The sequence below is a fragment of the Pezoporus flaviventris genome, unplaced genomic scaffold (genome assembly GCF_033815535.1).
Source record: "Pezoporus flaviventris isolate CSIRO_AGI_PZ_B2104156 unplaced genomic scaffold, CSIRO_AGI_Pfla_v1 ptg000007l, whole genome shotgun sequence".
Classification (NCBI taxonomy): domain Eukaryota; kingdom Metazoa; phylum Chordata; class Aves; order Psittaciformes; family Psittacidae; genus Pezoporus; species Pezoporus flaviventris.
Genome location: NW_026892555.1, coordinates 61,987,172 through 62,006,004, shown reverse-complemented (window position 1 = coordinate 62,006,004; position 18,833 = coordinate 61,987,172). Strand labels below are relative to the sequence as shown.

The window sequence follows — 18,833 nt, the reverse complement described above, 5'->3', positions numbered from 1 at the left end:
TTTTAGTGCCTCAACCAGCTTTATTTGTTTTGTTTCTCAATCCAATCCTACCTAAAGACAATAACAGACATTACAATTTTTGTTTAGCCATGCTATAATTCCTTTGATGCTCAAAATCGCTGCTGGGAAGCAGTTATATTCAGGGAGGTAGCCACAATTTGCAAGCAATATATTCAAACATGTTTTATTAGAGTAAGTAAGCTTAGTAACCAGTAGTTACTAAAACAATGTAAAAGTCACTTTTACATGTGCCAGAGCATATAGATATTGATATTATATTTATGAGTACAGTCAGTATAGAGACAGAGCCTGATCTTTAGCTATTCAGAAATTCTGATCTTGAACTTGAAGCCAAAAGAACTACTTTGGCATGTAAATTTTTACATAACCTTGTTTTAAAACATGATTTCATACTAACATAAAAGCACTGAGAAATAAGATTCAGATGCCTTAGTATTTGCTGTGAACCAAAATCTGACTTGCAGAACAGTATTCCCACAGTTTCACCTTCTGCAGCCATAAGAACTGGCTGGATTTTAATTCACAGTTTGACGGTAGAGACAGATGACTGCTGGATACTAGATGACTTTGGTGACTTAACGCTTAATGAGCAACGAACAATGTGCATGTTCTAGCTTTGTTACAAGGCATGACAAAAGTGTGTAAGCTGAAAATGTATTGCCTGAAAATAAGAGAATCACATTCGTCTTGCAAAGTAGTGAACAAATCAAGCTCTCCATGCAAACAAAACTGTGGTCAAGCTTTCTGTTTCAGTGATGCTACTCTGTAACATCTACTATAATTGACTTGGAAAGCCTTCCCTCTACTTCACATCTCTGATGAACTAAGCAATCAAGACCCAGAATTTCTGAAGTAAAAAAATATGTGTCAGTGTTGTGCTCATTCCCATAATATCTAATGGATGACCCCTGGAACTACAGACCATTCAGTCTCGCCTCTGTGCCTGGCAAAATCTTGGAGCAGATTCTCCTGGATGGCATGCTAAGGCACATGAAAAATAACAAAGTGCTTGGTGACAGCCAGCATGGCTTCACTAAGGGCAAATCCTACCTGACCAATTTGCTGGCCTTCTATGATGGGGCTATGGAACTGATGGACTGGGGCAGAGCAGTTGATGCTGTCTACCTGGAATTGTGCAAAGCATTCGACACTGTCCCACATGACATCCTTGTCTCTAAATTGGAGAGACATCAATTTGATAGGTGGACCACTCAGTGGATAAAGAACTGGCTGGATGGCCACACACAAAGAGTTCTGGTCAAGGGCTCAATATCCAGTTGAAGACTAGTAACGAGTGGTGTCCCTCAGGGATTGGCATTGGGACTGGCCTTGTTCAACATCTTTGTCGGTGACATGGACAGTGGGATTGAGTGAGCCCCCAGCAAGTTTGCCGATGACACCAAGCTGTGTGGTTCGGTCGATACACTGGCGAGAAGGAATTCCACCCAGAAGCACCTTGACACGCTTGTAAGGTGGGCTGATGCCATCCTTATGAAGTTTAACCAAGCCAAGTGCAAGGTCCTACACCTGGGTCGAGGCAATCCCAGGCACAGCTACAGGTTGGGCAGAGAAGAGATTCAGAGCAGCCCTGCAGAGAAGGACCTGGGGCTGTTGGTTGATGAGAAAATCAACATGAGCCAGCAGTGTGTGCTCACAACCCAGAAAGCCAACCGTATCCTGGGCTGCATCAAAAGGAGTGTGACCAGCAGGTGGAAGGAGGTGATCTTGCCCCTCTGCTCTGCACTTGTGAGACTTCACCTGGAGTATTGTGTACAGTTCTGATGTCCTCAACATAAAAAGGACATGGAACTGTTGGAACAAGTCCAGGGGAGGGCCACGAGGATGATCAGGGGACTGGAGCACCTCCCGTATGAAGACAGGCTGAAAAAGTTGGGGCTGTTCAGCCTGGAAAAGATAAGGCTGCATGGAGACCTCCTAGAAGCCTTCCAGTATCTGAAGGGGGGCTATAGGGATGCTGGGGAGGGACTCTTCATTAGGGACTGTAGTGACAGGACAAGGGGTAACGGGTACCTTTGCCAGCAACGTGGTGGGGAAAGAGGGAAAGCACCCAAGTGAAATAAGAGCAAATAAACTTGGCTTACCGTCTCCTATCTCTTCCTCAGAGCATCCCTGGTTGCAGGCTCACTGCTAGAGCCCAGACTGGCCACAGACTGGAACCAAAAGCCCTGTTCACCAGCCCACCTTGAACTAGCAGCTACCAGTCAGGGTAACGGAACACTGCTGGTAGCAGCGTGAAGGACGTGCAGGCGCAGCCGCAAAATGGGGGCATGGAGGAAGGGAAAACATGCCTTGGGTCCTTTTTGGGTCAGTAGCTGAAGTGAGCAGCTCAAGAGAGGACCCTTCAACACCGGAGCGGGGGGAGATCAGCGTCCAGAAGCCTCAACTCAGAGCGGCGAGAGCCACTGAGGTGAGCGTCGAGCGCTCGACAAGAGCCGGCAGCCCCGCTGCGGCGAGCAGGGATTCACAGGGGGCGGAGCCAGGAGGAGCGACACCAGCCCTGATTGGTTACAAACCTGCCTCAGGGATCCCGAGCGGTCAGGGGGGGTCGAGGCCGTTTGTGCGGGCAGGTGAGCGCTCGCCTCAGGAGCAGGGCCCGGTCTGGGAGCGCTGCCCCGGCGGTAGCCAGCGTTGGCACCCAGACAGAGCCGATGAGAGGTGAGGCTGCAGTGCAGAGCTCGGGGTGTAGAGAGTGCCTGCAGGTCTGGTGAGGGGACGGTGCACAGTGGGCAGGGCTGCACTCGGCGCTCCCTGGTGCAGGTTCTCCTGCAGCAGGGGCTGAGCTGCGGGATGCTATTCATAGGCTGCAAGATGTCCGGGAAGCTGAGAGGAAGCAGGAATGCTTGCTCCTGGCCCAAACCGTGCAGGGGCCTCAAGCGTCCCCTGTAGCTCGTGGAGGAAAGAAGGAGGCCGCTCACCCAGCGAGCTGGGAAATAGTAACAAAAAAGAACGACAAAAAAAAGGAGGAAGAGGACAATTAAAAGCAAGGGGCTTCCTCCTAAATCTGTTACTGCTTTGCTGCCCCTTCAGGGGGCTGATGAGGAAACACACTCGCACCATCAACAGCCGGCTAGGGCACTGGGAAAGAAGATCTCTACTGGTGCTGCCAGGAAAAAGCCGCGGGTCATAGTAGTAGGGGACTCGGCTTTGAAAGGGACAGAAGCATTCGTGTGTTGGCCTGACATCAAAAGGACATGGGACTGTTGGAACAAGTCCAGAGGAGGCCACGAGGATGATCAGGGGACTGGAGCACCTCCTGTACGAAGACAGGCTGAGAAAGTTGGGGCTCTTCAGCCTGGAGAAGAGAAGCTGCGTGGAGACCTCCTAGCAGCCTTCCAGTATCTGAAGGGGGCCTACAGGGATGCTGGGGAGGGACTCTTCATTAGGGACTGTAGTGACAGGACAAGGGGTAATGGGTTAAAACTTAAACAGGGGAAGTTTAGACTGGATATAAGGAAGAAGTTCTTTCCTGTGAGGGTGATGAGGCACTGGAATGGGTTGTCCAAGGATGTTGTGAATACTTCATCCCTGGCAGTGTTCAAGGCCAGGCTGGAGAGAGCCTTGGGTGACATGGTTTAGTGTGAGGTGTCCCTGCCCATGGCAGGGGGGCTGGAACTTGATGATCTTAAGGTCCTTTCCAACCCTAATTATTCTATGATTCTATAATGTTGCTTGATTTCCCAGAACCTTTTCAGAACAATCATTTCTCTCTCTAGCTACATGTAAAAAAGGTTAACTAACACTGGTCTCCACAAGATGCTTCTATCCTGTAGTACTTTTTTGTGTATAAGCATGTTCCAAGCCACCTTGTACATTTCAGGGGAGAAACAGTGAAATTTAAGATGCTCTGGAGCTACAATGGACTGCTGAGTTTCACAAGAGGAGACCAATACTTCAATTTCAAGATCACCTCTTCATACTTGAATATTTTGCTCACTGATCAAGCCAGGTTAATGCAGAGGCAAATGGAAGTATTCACGAAATCTAAGGAACAGTCTGAAGTAGAATTTGAGACATACAACATCCTGAAAGCCACAGCTGCTTTCATCACACACAAAACAACCTGCAAAAGGTCTCCCTTGTCCCTCCTCAAATCAAATGGAAAGCTGCTAAATTCTTATCTGAGGTTTTAAGAATATTTTTCATTATGTCAGAGTTCATTTAGGAAGTTCAGCCCTGCAAAGTCTCTGGATGCTTTATTATTCTTCTTCAGCAGTAACAGCACAACTTTCTAGGAGGCTAGATTGTAAATCAGATCTCTATAACAATGTGAGTTTTGTCTTCCTCAACTTTTCCTGTACTTATTTTTAACCATTCCAGTAAGACTTACAGCATAGATCAGCAGTAGTATCAGCACAACCAGTACTGAAAAGCATTTGGGAGCATGAGGATTTCTACTAAATGGGAAGAAAATGAATTGCTATTTTGTAGAGTTCATTTTCTGTTAACACAGTGAGCAGCTCCGCAGTTGTGAGAAGGGGTCAGGGAAAGGCCATAAGTAGGAACAACCCCTTGGTAGCTAGATCAGTTTATCTGTATGTGTAATGTAATACGCCTACAAATCACATATGAGAAACTGTGCCTTCTGCCCTTGAGCATCTTCAGGCTGCATTCACTAGAGAGAATCCTTTGTTCAGGAAAGTAAACAAAACATTTGTATCACAGTTGTTGCCTGTGGCTCAATTAAATAGAGAGGAAACGATAGTCCTAGGTATAAAAAAAAAAAAAAAAATCACCTTTTCTGGCTGGGCAGCCAGCATTCCTGTTTTCTACCTTGGTTTGTTCAGATTTTTCACATTGAGTCAAATTGTATGTTCACATGAAAGTATGACAGAATGAACGTAAAGTTCATTCACACTTCATGAACCTATAGGCACAGAATTATTATTACTCAGTATGAGCTCTCACATAAGGGGAAACGTCACAAAAGGTTAGCAGCCCAGGGAATAAAGAACAGCAGTTCTCACAGTCTCTGAAAGGCTCCATGATTTATTTTCATTATGTAGACTGAGAAACAAAGTTAGAAGCAGAAGCATATTTGCTCTTTCATTTGCTCAGTTCAAACAATGCCTTATGAATGATTTGAGAGACTATAGCTCCAGGAACTACATCCTGAAAAAAGTACTGAGGGAAAAACTGTGTAAGCTTGCTCCCAGGCAAGTTTTAGTCAGGAGCGTTTAATACAAACATCTTTTACTAGGACAAAAAGGGGAAAATAACATTCTGGTTTTGGGACTGTTGGACCTTAATTGTACTCATTAGGTAAGACTTGGGAACAAGCTTTCATAAGTGAACTTAAAGACTACCTTCTGTTTCTAATATTTTGCCATGTCTTATGCTTTCCAGAGATTGTCTTTTCTTACCTCTTTCTTTACACTTATGTTTACTGGTGAGTATACAGGAAAAAACATTTTAAAACAAAAATTACAATTACAATTACAAAAATATTACAATTAAAGATTGTTAAAATATACCCATCTACTTGCCACAGAATCCCTAACTGCATCCTGGATGTGCTGTTATTTATCAAGAACTGTGTCAGCAAAGAATTAATATAAGCACAGAGTATTTAATGCTTCCCCCTGGGGAATATTAATCTTCCTAAAGCCAAAAATAATATTCTCCTGATCGTTGAGCAAATTTTAAGTGTATATTATTAGCATCCAACAACAAAAATATTGAATTTTTTCTTCTGTCCCTATTAACACAAGAGGCTATGCTCAGGGTATTCATAGAGACTGTTACTTCCCCAGAGGAAAAAGACTGCTAGTAAGTGAGCATCCTCTGTGAGAAACTCCGAAAGAGGCAGGCCTATATTTTTCCTTATATAAAACTGGAATGACTTAATTAAAAAAAAAAAAAAAAAAACCATATACATATATAACCCATATTACCAACCCATATACAGGTAATTTGGGTATGTAGAAACATATCTGTTCATAAGTATGATATGTGGGTGTTTAAGCAAGTTGCAGCTTAAGGCTAGAAGCAATTGCTACCAGAATGCTTACAAGTGAAAACGTCTGTAGTTAAACTGCAATCCCAGTATTTCTATCTGTCTCCACAGCATGGTCATTTCACAATAATTTAAGTTTTACCAACTTACATGATCCGTATACACACAGGAATATAATTCTGCAGTGTGAAGACACTGGCAAATTATGTTAATGATTTTACTTCTGTTGCAATCAGTCACTGTTTCAGTTCCCAGTGAATTATATCTGTGTTCATGGAGTCACAACTTGCCTCTGAAACTCTTATGGCAACATTTACAGGTGCATTCCTGAAGTAATTTATATCATTTTCTGGTGGGTTTGGGCTTTTGCAGTCTTCTTGTTTAACTGTTTAAATTTTTCTGAAGTTAATGGCTTGACCTGATGATCAGAAGGCTGGAGCACCTCTCATTATGAAGGCTGACAGAGTTTTGGGCTTGTTCAGCCTGGAGAAGGCTCCAGGGAGACCTTATAGCAGCCTTCCAGTACCTAAAGGGGGCCTATAAGAACCCTGGAGAGGAACTTTTCATAAGAACATGTAGTGACATGACAAGGGGAAATGGTTTTAAGCTGATAGAGGGGAGATTTAGATTACACATTAGGAAGAAATTCTTTATTGTGGGGGTGGCACAGCTTGCCCAGAGACATTGTGGATGCCCCATCCATGGAAGCGTTCATGACCAGGCTGGATGGGGTCTAATTGAAGGTGTCCCTGCCCATGGCAGGGAGTTGAAACTGGATGGTGTTTAAGATCTCTTCCAAACCAAACCAGTCTATGATTCTGTGACCTCTCCTTTTTTAAGGAGTGTACACCGTTTCAAAATTTCTTGGGAGACCTTTCCATTTAACAAGAGAGACCAAAACATTCTGCCTTTAATAGTGGAACAGAAGATAAACCCGAGAAGAAAAAAAATAACTTCTACATGGCCTTCTGCCTACAATGACTGAAACATCTCCCTGTCTTCCTGTGTCATGCAAGGGGAGGGGGTATAGAATTTTGGGTTTTAAGATTTTATTTCTCATTATCCTACACTGATTTGATTGGAGGCAAGTTAAACTATTTCCCCAAGGCAAGTTTGTTTTTTTCATGGTGGTAACTGGTGAGCGATCTCTCTCCTTATCTTGACCAACAAGCTTTTTGTCCTATTTTCTCTCCCTATCAAGCTGAGGAAGGGAGAGATAGAGGAGCTTTGGTGGGCACCTGCATCCAGACAGGGGCAAACCACATCATACTTGTTGTGAATGCAACAAGTTCATACAACAGCTGAGCACTTGTAATGTAATTACCTTTTGAGCAGCAAGATGGAGAGCGGTTCTTCTGCTACGATCAGCTCTATTAACATCAGCTCCAGCCTTCAGCAGTGCCTCTGCACAGTCCAGCCTGTCAGCCAATACACAGTACATAAGCGGAGTTCTTCCAAACTGGTCTTCTTTATCTTTCAGCTCAGAGTTGCCTTTAAAAAAACAAAATCACATAAACCAGTTAAGTCTATGAGTATTTAACTAAAAGTAATACTTTTTTATTAAAAAGGTATCTTATTATAAATTAAAAGGTGTTGTGTACCATACCTGTCTACCTTACACAGGTAAGGTGATCAAAATAATGAAGTATAAGATAAAGTTACTACTTTTCAACCAGTTTTTACTGACTTTCACAGGACATTTCCAAATATATTTACAGAAAAAAAGTACATTCAGAAAACATGAGTTCCACAAATATTAGCACCAGTAACATTCTGCAGTGGCATAATTTATGTAATTTTAAAATAGTTATACAGATCACGGCTGCAAAGAATACTTTAAAAACCAGCAACAGCACATTACCAAAGAGTCCTTCTGAAACCTGTAAATACTGTAACTAAAACAAGCTTCGAAGCCTACTCACAGCAATGTTTGCTTAAAAAGCATAAACATGTCAATATTACATCAATACCATTATTTACTTCATAGTGCCTTGCAGTATGGAAACTACTGCAATACTTTCAGCTTTCTTGAATTGGTAAGGTTAGTAATGCAGCAATTAAGCTAAATAAGAAGTCTGAGGTCCTATTAAAAAAAATCAAAACATTGTATTCCTATTCACAGTCAAAAAAACTCCAAACAAAGCAGTATGCACCCTTCATTACAAAGTTTCTTATTTCTGTTATGTTACCACATAGAAACTAGCACCTACAAATTCATGGGCATCCACTGACTACACATCACGACTAAATCTATCTCCCATGTAGCAGTGTTGTCTGCAATTACTCAAGAAACATTGAATTTTAACAGGTAAGGTTTTTTTTGAGTTGTTTTGTTTTTTTTTTGTGGTTTTGTTTGTTTTTTTTTAATATTCCCCTGTCTGCATGTTTGTTGTTGCTTCAAAAGATCTCCAGCAGAAGCATGCTTCTCCTTTACAAACACAATCTTCACTCTCCCCCAGCATATAGCATAGTTATCTAAATATCTAGTAATCTTATTCTTTACTGTAAGTCCTATTGATTCACCCAGCAGAAGAGTCAAGCAGATTAAATGTGAATCAAGGGGAATATCAAGAACCAAAGTTCATTCCCTACCAACCAAGTCTCTCACAAAAAACACTGTATATCAGGACACTGCGAGTTAGAGCAAGCATTTGCTTGCTCACTCCATCTCAGAGCTCCTTTAAAACTGTTGAATGAACAGCACATTGTTTTCATGATTCATTCTGCAACACCTTCCCTTACTTAGAAATTATGGTTTGCATTGAGAAAAAGCTTTCTGCTCTTGGGGGGGGGGGGGGGGGGGGGGGGGATTGTTGATGTTTAAGCTTGATTTATATGGCCATTTCTTTTTCTTAATCTTATTTGTATTCGAGATTTGTTTTCTCCTTTGGTTTTTAGATGTGTATCAATACCCCCACTTACATGGCTTCCACAGATATCAGAATAGGAAGCATACAGAAACAAACATTGTCCACACTGACACTTTCCCCTCCACAAATCTTACATTCTCATCATATGATCAACAGCATCATTTAAAACATGACATCCTAGTTTTACTAATTTTTTTAAGACTTCCATGTATGTAGAAAAACATGTATGCTTGTTTTGGATTTATATGCAACTTCAACTTGTATGACAAGTTGTAATATTTACTAAGTGCATTAAAAAGCAGTATATAGAAAATTGTAACTTTTTAAATTATTTGCATGGCCATTAGGTAATAATTCAAAATGCAACTTAAGAGTTGAACAAGGGAGTATGATTTTTTTTTATTTTCCTAACTTGTAAAAACGTTTGCTAGACTTTCAGAATATTAAAATTTCAATGCAAACTGGATGCAGTTTCAAGATTAGTCTTTCTTCTACTATTAGAAAAAGTAGTTAAAGGGTTATATATAGTGAAGCCATCAATGTTTTACATTTCAACCTAACAATAAATGCTTTGTTCTAAAACAATGTGATACAGTACCACACAACTCATGCAATGCAAACAATTAGCACACTTTTGTCAGAGCACTGGTTATACAATAAGCACTTTACATATATCTTACTCTATGGTATTTAACCCATAGGCTGTACAGAAAGTCCTGTAATTAAGCATCAGCACTGGTTATCATTCAGAGATACTTTGTTCCAAAGCCCTCTTTCTCTATATAAATTTTCTATTTACCTTTGATTCTGTCTATTTCTGCTCTTATTAGCACAGGATGTCAGAAGTAACACAGTACCCAGAACACACTGTATTATTTGAAACACCTGCTCCTTTAAAATCACAGGCTTTTGGGCAGCAGATTGCATATGCATCCATACTCATGAATTATATGCAAATACAATGTATATGTTTGTCTAAAATCACACAGGCTCCATCCAGCTACAGATGGGAAACGGAACAATCACCAAACACGAGCACCAAACAGATTAGAGGGGCTGCTCTAAGAGACTGTTTAACCAGCCTCTATACCCCTCTCCTACATTAATATCTGAATAGGGAAAACTCAAAGAGGAAGTAACAACAGATTTAGAGGTAGAAGGCCCTCCCTGAAAGAATGAGAAAGTGGGACTTTATGTTACTGCATATATCTCTAGATACATAATCAAGATGCAGAGCTTGGACTTGTGCTAGAATAACACACACATAAAGCTGAAGTACTGTCCTGAATTCGACATAAAGCTGAATGAAGTACTATCCTGAATTTGATGATGCTGCTAAGTGCAGTCATGAAGTTCAGTGAGTAACACCAATTGCTCAATTTACTTCTGGCATGAAGTCCTACTTTCAACAGTGCCTGGTAAACAGCTAAAAATATTACTCTGATGCATTCTTCTTCTGCTAGGCAATAATTTATTTGGTCCTGCTCTGGCAAAAGTAAAGTCTGTCTCATATCCTGTCAAAACTTGACAAAGCAGAAAAGCCAAATGCTGTTATTATAGCAAAGGCTGCAAGGATTATGCAGTTTTCTTTCTCAGGTAAAAATAACATGCAGCATTTTCATATTGTTGCTGCATGATACCACTAAAAGAATAGTGATCTCCTTACCTGGTTCTAATGGCTGTTTTGTGGTGTATTTGACAAGATATACCAGTACACATAAGTATTTGTTCCTTTGTGTTTTCAAAATACATCTTTTGGCTGTGAAATTAACAAATACACACTACACAGTGATGAGACTTCATTAACCATAATAAATGATCTGTAAAATAAGTTTATACAAAAGCAATTCCAAACCCAAGGATTTGCAGGCAAAATATTTCAGCCCAAAGCACTTCTCCAGAAATTCCCTGAAACAGGAGTCCTGAACAACTCTTCTGGTTGTCATCACTTACCAACTCTCCATTTTATTCCATGAAGAAGCACCAATCAAAAGCAATGGGTAATAAAAATTAAGAAAAATCAGCCATATTTTCAGGACTACGTTTATTCTAGAAATACATAATCAAAAAATGAAAACATATTTTAAAGATGTATCATGGCTAACCCATGCAGCTGCTCACTTTCTCTCTCTGCTGCACCAGTGTGATGGGGAGGAGAACTGGAAAAGGGTAAAACCCACAGCACTGCACCAGCTACTAGGAAGAAAATCAACTCTATCCCACCCAAAACCAAGACAAGATCAGAGCAGGAAGTCAAAACCAAAATGCTTCAGTTCTGAAGGAATCCAAACACATGTATAATAAAAACATTTACCTGCTATTAGCTTTTGGAGGGCATTCTTATCTCCATTAACAGCAGCAGCATGCACTTCAGATGCTAATGAGGAACCACTGAAGAGGCAGTTTGCTGAAATATTCATACTCTTTCAAGGTGTTACCATAGGTCAGATCTGCACCACCATTTTTTATAGGAATTCAGTCCTAAAAAAAAAACAAAACAGCAAAATAGAATACTTTTTTTCTGTATGTGTGACTTTTAATTGCCCTTTTTCGGGGACTTTTGACAGTTCTGTTCCAACCCCTTTGGGACAGAAAGAAAACTCCACTGGTTATTCAAGATGTGGGTAAAACATGGATTTATACAGTGGTATAATGGCATTCTCATTTCTTTCCTAAATCATGTCTACCCCTGAAGTTGCCTTCCTAGCCTGTTCTGAAACAGAACCGCTACCTTTGCTGAGCTGCCTCACGATCTTCATAATGATCATCAGCTCAGGGCCACACACTAATTTAGAAATGAAAAAGGCCTGCACACCTGAAAACTTGTTCATTTTCTCCAAAAGTATCAAATACTTAAAACTTCAACTTTCAACTCTCCTTATACTTCATATTTGGAATGGAAAACAATCTGAGGTAAGCAAACAATAATTGCATACACCAGGTAAAAAAAACAAAACAAAAAACAGGTGGTATCACTGAGGCTGTGTACTTAATTCTGGGGATGTTTCACCTAGTCTTCTGTTCAATGTTAATTTAAATATACTCTTTTTGTCGTATCCCACATTTATATCATGGCACATTTGGAAATCAGCAAGAGGAAGCTATTTTGCTTCAATTGCTATTGTCAACCATCTTTGCTTTATCTGTTCTATAAATCTCATATATCACTACAGCCATCTGTTGTTATTAAGATAACTGCAGATGCAGTTATATCAACATTGGGGGAAAATGTTTTTAAAATACCAAAAAGAATTCACTTTTATGTAAAAGAAAGTGTAAATTTCTACAGCAGATATTTAAGCATCAAGTAATAAAAGCAAAGGCCTTTACCTGCAAACAATAATAACAAAAAAATCAAATACAATTTAATACTTTAATATAGTTGTAGACTCTTCTTCATAAGTTCCAAACTTCCTTACAGAGCTGATAAGAAAATCAATCAGGACACTTCATGGTTAATCTAATCACTCACTCAAAGAACATCTGCACAATCATGGTATCAGTCCATATCATGGAATAAACACAAATATGGAATACACACATCCCTGGAATAAACACAAATAGAGAACCATGTGGCTGTGCAAACCTGCTCACCACCACATCAATATACTGCATTCACTCTGCATGGAACACTCAGGTATAACTCAGACACTGGCTAAAGTATACCACATGGTAACAGTGGACAAAGCTTTTAACACACTCGTGTCTAAATAACTGCCTTTTCATCTTGTCCTCAGACAGCCAAGAGCACCCTGTGCCACTTTTTCCAACGTTTAAATACATCACTGAACACTCCTTCTCTGAACTCTGTCCAGTTAAGCTTTCATGAGCCATGAAAGCAGGTCCACTGTGTTTTAAGAAATATACCTTACCTTCCAACCTCTCTCCCCTACACAAACTAGTAACGGTGTGACTAGAAAGGCATGAGATGCTAGTTGCTTTAAGTAAAAAAACTAGAACTCCTCACTACTGGAACGTTTCCTTGCTTGTGTTCACAGATCTCCCTTTGCTGTCTCTGAGTTACTTCAGAACCAGGAGTAACTATGGTATTGCCTAACTTTATCACGCCTCAGAGAACACGTGTTATGGAAACATGCAGTGGCTCACTACATTTTCACAAAGCAAGCAATTTCCCTAAACCGAACTTTTGTTCCAGACACCCCTATAACATTATTTCTGAAATTATCCGAGTCCCCCAACAAACAACTTGCCAACACCAAGCATGTATGGCATCTCTACCTGTCTGAAGTGACCAGTTATTAGAGCACAACAGATAGTTGATTCTACACCAGCACTGGTGTACTCCATGCTTGCACAAAAGCATGAGGACAAGCTCCTCACATAACTTTATGAAAGTATTTTCTCCTCTTTAATCATTTAATCTTTAATCTCCTCTGGAATCATTTCTGGTCATCTGAAACCTATGGAACAATGCGATCGTACCCCACCACTCTCCTCCTCTTCATGAGCCTAAGAATAGTATGAAAACTATGACGTTCAACGTCTCTTGGAAGCCACAAATGCCTCCATCCTTAGTGAGTTTGGTGAACCTCTCTATGTTTCAGAAAAGCGATCGAACATTTTTTGACACACTTGTTTTACCACACAAGTATGCGATCCTTCCCATAATCTGAAGTGTGTCATTAATGGATTCATGGCTTTGTTGACTTCCAGAAGCAGAGAACAGAAAGGAGTTCAAAGAGCTAATGTGACAAGAGGTTAACAACATTTCCATTCTTAGAGCCACATAAGGCATGGTGCCATCATACACCATGACAAATTACAGAACAGCTCAACGTGACTTGGTGCTTGAGAAAGCCAAAGAAATGCCAGTGCAGACGTGACAATGGAGGATGGACAGAGCTTACGCAAGCCCAGCAAGTCCAAAGACACTTTAAAACTTAAAGCATGAATGTTTTCATCTCAGCGTAACAGCCCTTCAAACATTCCAAGTGTTACCTATAATCATTGTTTTCTTTTAAGGAGAATAAAGAATATCCACATCATTCAAAACACTTGCATCATTCTCTGCTTCCCAAGTATCCTCTGCTACTCCAACAAAACTGCCTTTTTGACTTTTTTGGATGTATAACTGAGATGTTTCATTGAAAGCTAAACTTTTTCTCCCAACCTAGCAGTATAGTTTATGACTTCTGTTACCTCCTCTACATTATACTGCATAAAAGCAGATGAGGCATTTCTAATTCAGGCAAATCTGGAGAAACCAAAAGGGGCAACATGAAACTGAGTGTCAGTTACAAGGAGTCACAGTTCTTCCCCCTACTTAACCATTAAATTTTTTCTGCTTAGTTACTCCTACAGCCATAGAAATTTGCCTCCTACATAAAGGAAACTACAATACTCAACTGCAATAAGAACAAGGGTAAAAAAAAAAAAAGAGAAAAGGTCACAGAGATAGATCTATGATAGATCTATCATATAAATTATGAGTTTAACATGCATTTGGCATACAGGAGTACATCTTTTCTTTAACTTATTTAACTTCACCTTTCCCACAAAAGCTTCCTCTGGGTACAAGAAATCCATTAGAACTCTACATTATTGAGTGGAATATTTCACTTACTGCAATTTTGAGATACTGATTTTATTCCACAAAATTATCACTGATATCTTTTGCTACATTTTTTTGTACATTTTACCCTTCTGCAAACAAACTAGAATATAAAACATCCAGGGGCAGCAGCATAAAATTCAGCAAAAACTGAAAAACTTAGTAAAGCACCAGAAGCATCCCAACTACAGCAACAATTACATAAAACTGACTGCTTACAGAAGAGAATTAATAACAAAAGATGTTCGTAATTTCCAGATGAAAACAAGAACCACATCCACACAGTGTCAGTAATCACATAGTGAGAGAAGCAACGAATTGCTTCTACAGCAATTCTCAGGACAGTATCATAACTCAGTTGAAAGAGCTAATTCTGCAGCAGGGACATTCTGAAATATTATGAGGCACTCTAAAAGTAAAATATGTAACTTCCCTCAGATACTTCTCTCATGCATATGACAAGCAGATGAACTGGTATCTGGAAGACTTTTAATAAAGATTCTCATTAACAAAAAATGAGGCATTTATTCATAAGGGATGAAAAAAACAATAGATAACTAAAAGATCTGTTTATAAAAAGTGACATAAATGACATTATCTGCAATATGCATTGAATTATTGGAAGCAAGTAAATAATTCACTTTTTCTTCCTTAAGGTAACATAGAGAAGAAGATTAGCTTTGTCAAGTCACCCGAAATGAAGGGACAGCCATGAGTACACCAAGAGCTCTTTCAAGGCGTGTGAAATCTCATACTAAACTGTGATAAGTTTACTTTGCATTATATAGATAATCAGAATTACATCATTTTTCTATTCAGCAAAACTCGGTTGTTAAAATTTAAACAAGATCACTCTGTCAAATTTACTGATACAATTTCCAAGTTAAGAATGACTGCTATGAAAAAGAAATAGTATTTTTCAATTGTGAATTAACTCAGAAGACAGGCTATTCTACAGATTGAAGAGCACAGGTTCTTAAGGTAGATATAAGCAGATCTGATAAAAGCTAAGGTCACAATTCAGACTACAAAAAATTTACACGATTTGTGTATACACACACACACATATATATATACACTACATATAGTGGCGTTTTCAGCTCAAGAAAACTGACAGGCCAAATGATTTTTGCAGTGTCACACATGAAGTCTGAGCCCATAATGCTTTCTCTGACACCAAATTGAGTTTGACTTGCAAAAAGTTGATGTGAAGGATTTTTTAAATGGCGTTACGCCCCATTTCACCCCCTTCGCTTGTGTACATAGTGGAAACGTGAAAAACACAGAGCGCGGCTTTCCATGATCCTTTTGAGACAGCTCTGAAACCTCTCAAAGGTGCGAAGTTTTATTGGAAGAGGAAACACTGAATTTTAGGTGTTCTTTCTTTTTAGTACTTAGAACTGAGGAAGTGACAAAGCGCACAAATCTGCTGAAGCGTCGAATATAAACTGAATGATGACGTTCCGTTTTAACCCAATTTTGCAGCTGGAACCTCCCTCTCCCCCAGCCGCTCTGCTCTCTTACTCAGGCTACGCTCCTCGCCTTACGCACAGAAAGCAGCTTTCATAACTCCTCGTCCTCCCCAGAGCCAGTGCCGTTCCCCCCAGCCCCGTCGGCTGACGGGCCAAGGCGAGACCCAAAGGCGCCAAACGAAACGCGAACAACTTTCCAAACCCGCCCGGGCCCCGCCGCCTCAGCAGCAAGGGCTGTCGCACGCTTCCCGCCACCGCTGTGAGGGCCGGCTGGGACACCTTCTTCTTCCTCCAGCGCGGGCTACGGGGACCGGTAACAAGCACCCAGCACCTGATCGAGAGCGTAAGAGGCTGCGGTGCCACAGGACACCCAGGCCATCAAGGAGGAAAGGGTTAACCCTGCCTCGCCTGAGCTGTGAGAGGAGCCGCCGCCGCCGCCGCCGCCGCCTCCCTCTTTCCCTCCCCTCTCAGATGCGCTCCGTAACTCACCTCGACCCCACCCGCCTCCTCATCGCGCCGCCACCAGGTCCCACCCCTCAGAGGCCGGGCGGGGCCGGGGTTCATGCGCGGGCAGCCCCGGTGCGTTCTGGGATCGCTCCATCCCATCCCTTCCCCTCCCATCCTGGGCGCCGTGACCGGACCAGGCGGTAGGCGGCTGGAACTACAGTTCCCGGCGTCCCCCGTGAGGCGCGGGAACCCGGAAGTGAGCAGTGGAGGCGGGCAGCTCGGGCCTCCGCGGTGGAACTTGGCCGGGTGTTTCCTGGCGACGGGGGAAGTGAGGAGTCGCCGTGGAGAGTGGGAGCCGCGTTTCTCCCCCCTCCCGGGCGCCCGATCTACCATGAGACCCGCCATCTTCCCGCTCCTGCCTGACCCTGGCTGCCTCCTCCTCCTCCTGGTGAGCTAACCGGCACCGCGTCGCTTCCCCACTGCTCTCCCGCCCGGTTGTGCCGGTGGGAGCGTCGGCCTGGGCTGGGCGGCCTGGGGGTGGCCGATGGACCTTGGGGCTCTTCCCCCCCCAGCCACCAGAGTTATCCTGCTCGCCCTGCTTGTGCGCACCGGGAACGTGTCTGGAACCGGGTTGTGGCCTTCGCCTCTCCGGGGGACGACGGGGCAGCTCCGCCAGCACCTGCTCGGCGGGGAACGGGGGGGATGGGGGAGGCGAGCGGCGGTTGCGGGAGCGGCCCCGGTTGGCGGAGCGCGGTGTTGTGGCTGAGGCTGATAGGCTGCGGACCCGGAACGGGCCGGCGGCGGGGTGGGGCCGGGCCTGACGCTCTGTGGGCCGAGGCTCAGGAGCCGGCTCGGGGCATTGGCCTGGCAGGCGATGGGGTCTCGCTTTGGTGCTTGCATGGTGGAGGCCGGTGTCGTGCTTCCCCTCTTCAGGAGCCAGAGAGGGGAAGCGAGGGGAGGGGGTGGGCCGGGAGAGCGCTGCCTGAACTGTGCCTCCCCGAAGTCCGCTTGTCGCCTGTGTTTCAGTGCCGCTGCCCTTAAATAGAGGGGAGCTGGCTCCCGTGGCCGAGCGAGGACGGGGCTGCCTATGCGTCCTTTCTGGGAGCACGCCTGCGGTGAGGTAACCCCAGCTCAGCTCGGCGGCAGGAGCTGGGAAAACTTCCCGAGCTGTCTTGCACAGGCGTCAGATTTATCTTTAGTTGTCGGGCTACAGCGCTACAGCTATTTTTTTTTTCTTTAGGCTGGCATTACATGCATGACTTAAGCCACCTTCTGGCTTTGCACGTACACAAATGCAATCACTGATGTGTGTGTTTTGTGGAGATAAGTTGTCTGTGTGGCACTTCATCTGTTTTTTAAACAGGCAGATTTAGTGATTCATACTTTTACAGAGTTGCATTGGGACAGTCTCAGCTTTTCATAGCTTAAGTGTCTTGCAGAGCTACAGGGGTCTTGTGTGAGTAGGTTTAATGGGATTTGGGATTAAGATGCTAATGAATTTAATCTATTTTAAATATATGGAAGAATAAAATTAGTGAGAACATAAATAATTGGAGATGAAGGTAGACAGAGCTTTGGAAATCCAAAGGGAAGTACATAGTAATATCGCTATTAATGAATGAAATAGTTAGAAATGTGAGAATTACTTAATAAACAGAACAAGTACTTGTTATCCCTTTAAAATGTGCACTTCTGCCTGGGTAAGCTCTGGTTAAATTATTACAAACTTTCTATAGTTTTACGGTTAGTAAATATATGTGATTGGTAGAGTTTGAAAATAACACAAGTTTATGACTATTTATAGTGTGTTAGCTCACTATATGAGAGACTAAAGTGAAGAACCTAGTATTTTCCAGCCAGATCTGTGTGTGCATTAAAACTCTGTTGCTGATGTACTAGGCTGGCTTTCACTTAGTACAGACTCCAATGAAAAAAATCAGAGCATACTCTTTTAAAATGCCATTTAAATGGGCAAGTACAAGTTTGAAAAAGTGGATGTGAGTTAGTGAAAGCGTTTTTCTTTCTTCATGGTACAGTTGATCAATGCAAATTTAGTATGCATCAGTTCTATATTTGCCAGCTGAAAACCAGGAAATGGCTAACGTCTGAAGCTTCCCCATGTTTTAGTTGCTGTTTCTTTCTGTGTGAGTCGTTTAAACCTATTTCTAATGGGATTAAAAAGAGCCATATATATAAAACATTAAGAATACAGATCAGAGTTGTTTGTTTGGGGGCGTTTAATACAATGATGTATAATGTTATCTGTGTAGCTCTTCAGCCTTGTATCAGATGTGGCCCTGTGTTGTAAGGCGCCTAGTTGTATACTTGGATCAAATCAATGAATCATTCCTTTTAGAAAATTTGTTAAGAGTTTTGGAAAAGTTGTCTTCATCAGACTGGGAGGGGATCCTTTTTCTTTAAAACAGCTGAATACCTCCTACGAAGTCTGGTGTTTGATTCCTTGTGGCATTCAGATA

General features: G+C 42.2%; 2 protein-coding genes across 5 annotated transcripts in view; one reads left to right on the top strand and one right to left on the bottom strand.

Annotated features, from left to right (window-relative positions):
- The window catches only part of INVS (inversin), an 85,155-nt gene extending 68,623 nt beyond the window's left edge, over window positions 1-16,532 (bottom strand). For 2 of the 3 annotated variants that reach the window (XM_061448967.1, XM_061448968.1), the window contains exons 1-3: window positions 16,399-16,532; window positions 11,180-11,346; window positions 7,320-7,486 (exon numbers count right to left, since the gene is read on the bottom strand). In XM_061448967.1, coding sequence (XP_061304951.1) covers window positions 7,320-7,486; window positions 11,180-11,285 — 273 coding nt within the window. In that variant the 5' untranslated portion in view covers window positions 11,286-11,346; window positions 16,399-16,532. Of the gene's footprint in view, window positions 1-7,319; window positions 7,487-11,179; window positions 11,347-16,398 lie in introns of those variants that run through there. The other variant, XM_061448969.1, reaches the window with a different exon arrangement.
- Window positions 16,533-16,539: 7 nt separating this feature from the next.
- ERP44 (endoplasmic reticulum protein 44) overlaps window positions 16,540-18,833 on the top strand; it is a 48,333-nt gene continuing 46,039 nt past the window's right edge. The window contains exon 1 of one of the 2 annotated variants that reach the window (XM_061448975.1): window positions 16,540-16,804. In XM_061448975.1, coding sequence (XP_061304959.1) covers window positions 16,748-16,804 — 57 coding nt within the window. In that variant the 5' untranslated portion in view covers window positions 16,540-16,747. Of the gene's footprint in view, window positions 16,805-17,328; window positions 17,477-18,833 lie in introns of those variants that run through there. The other variant, XM_061448976.1, reaches the window with a different exon arrangement.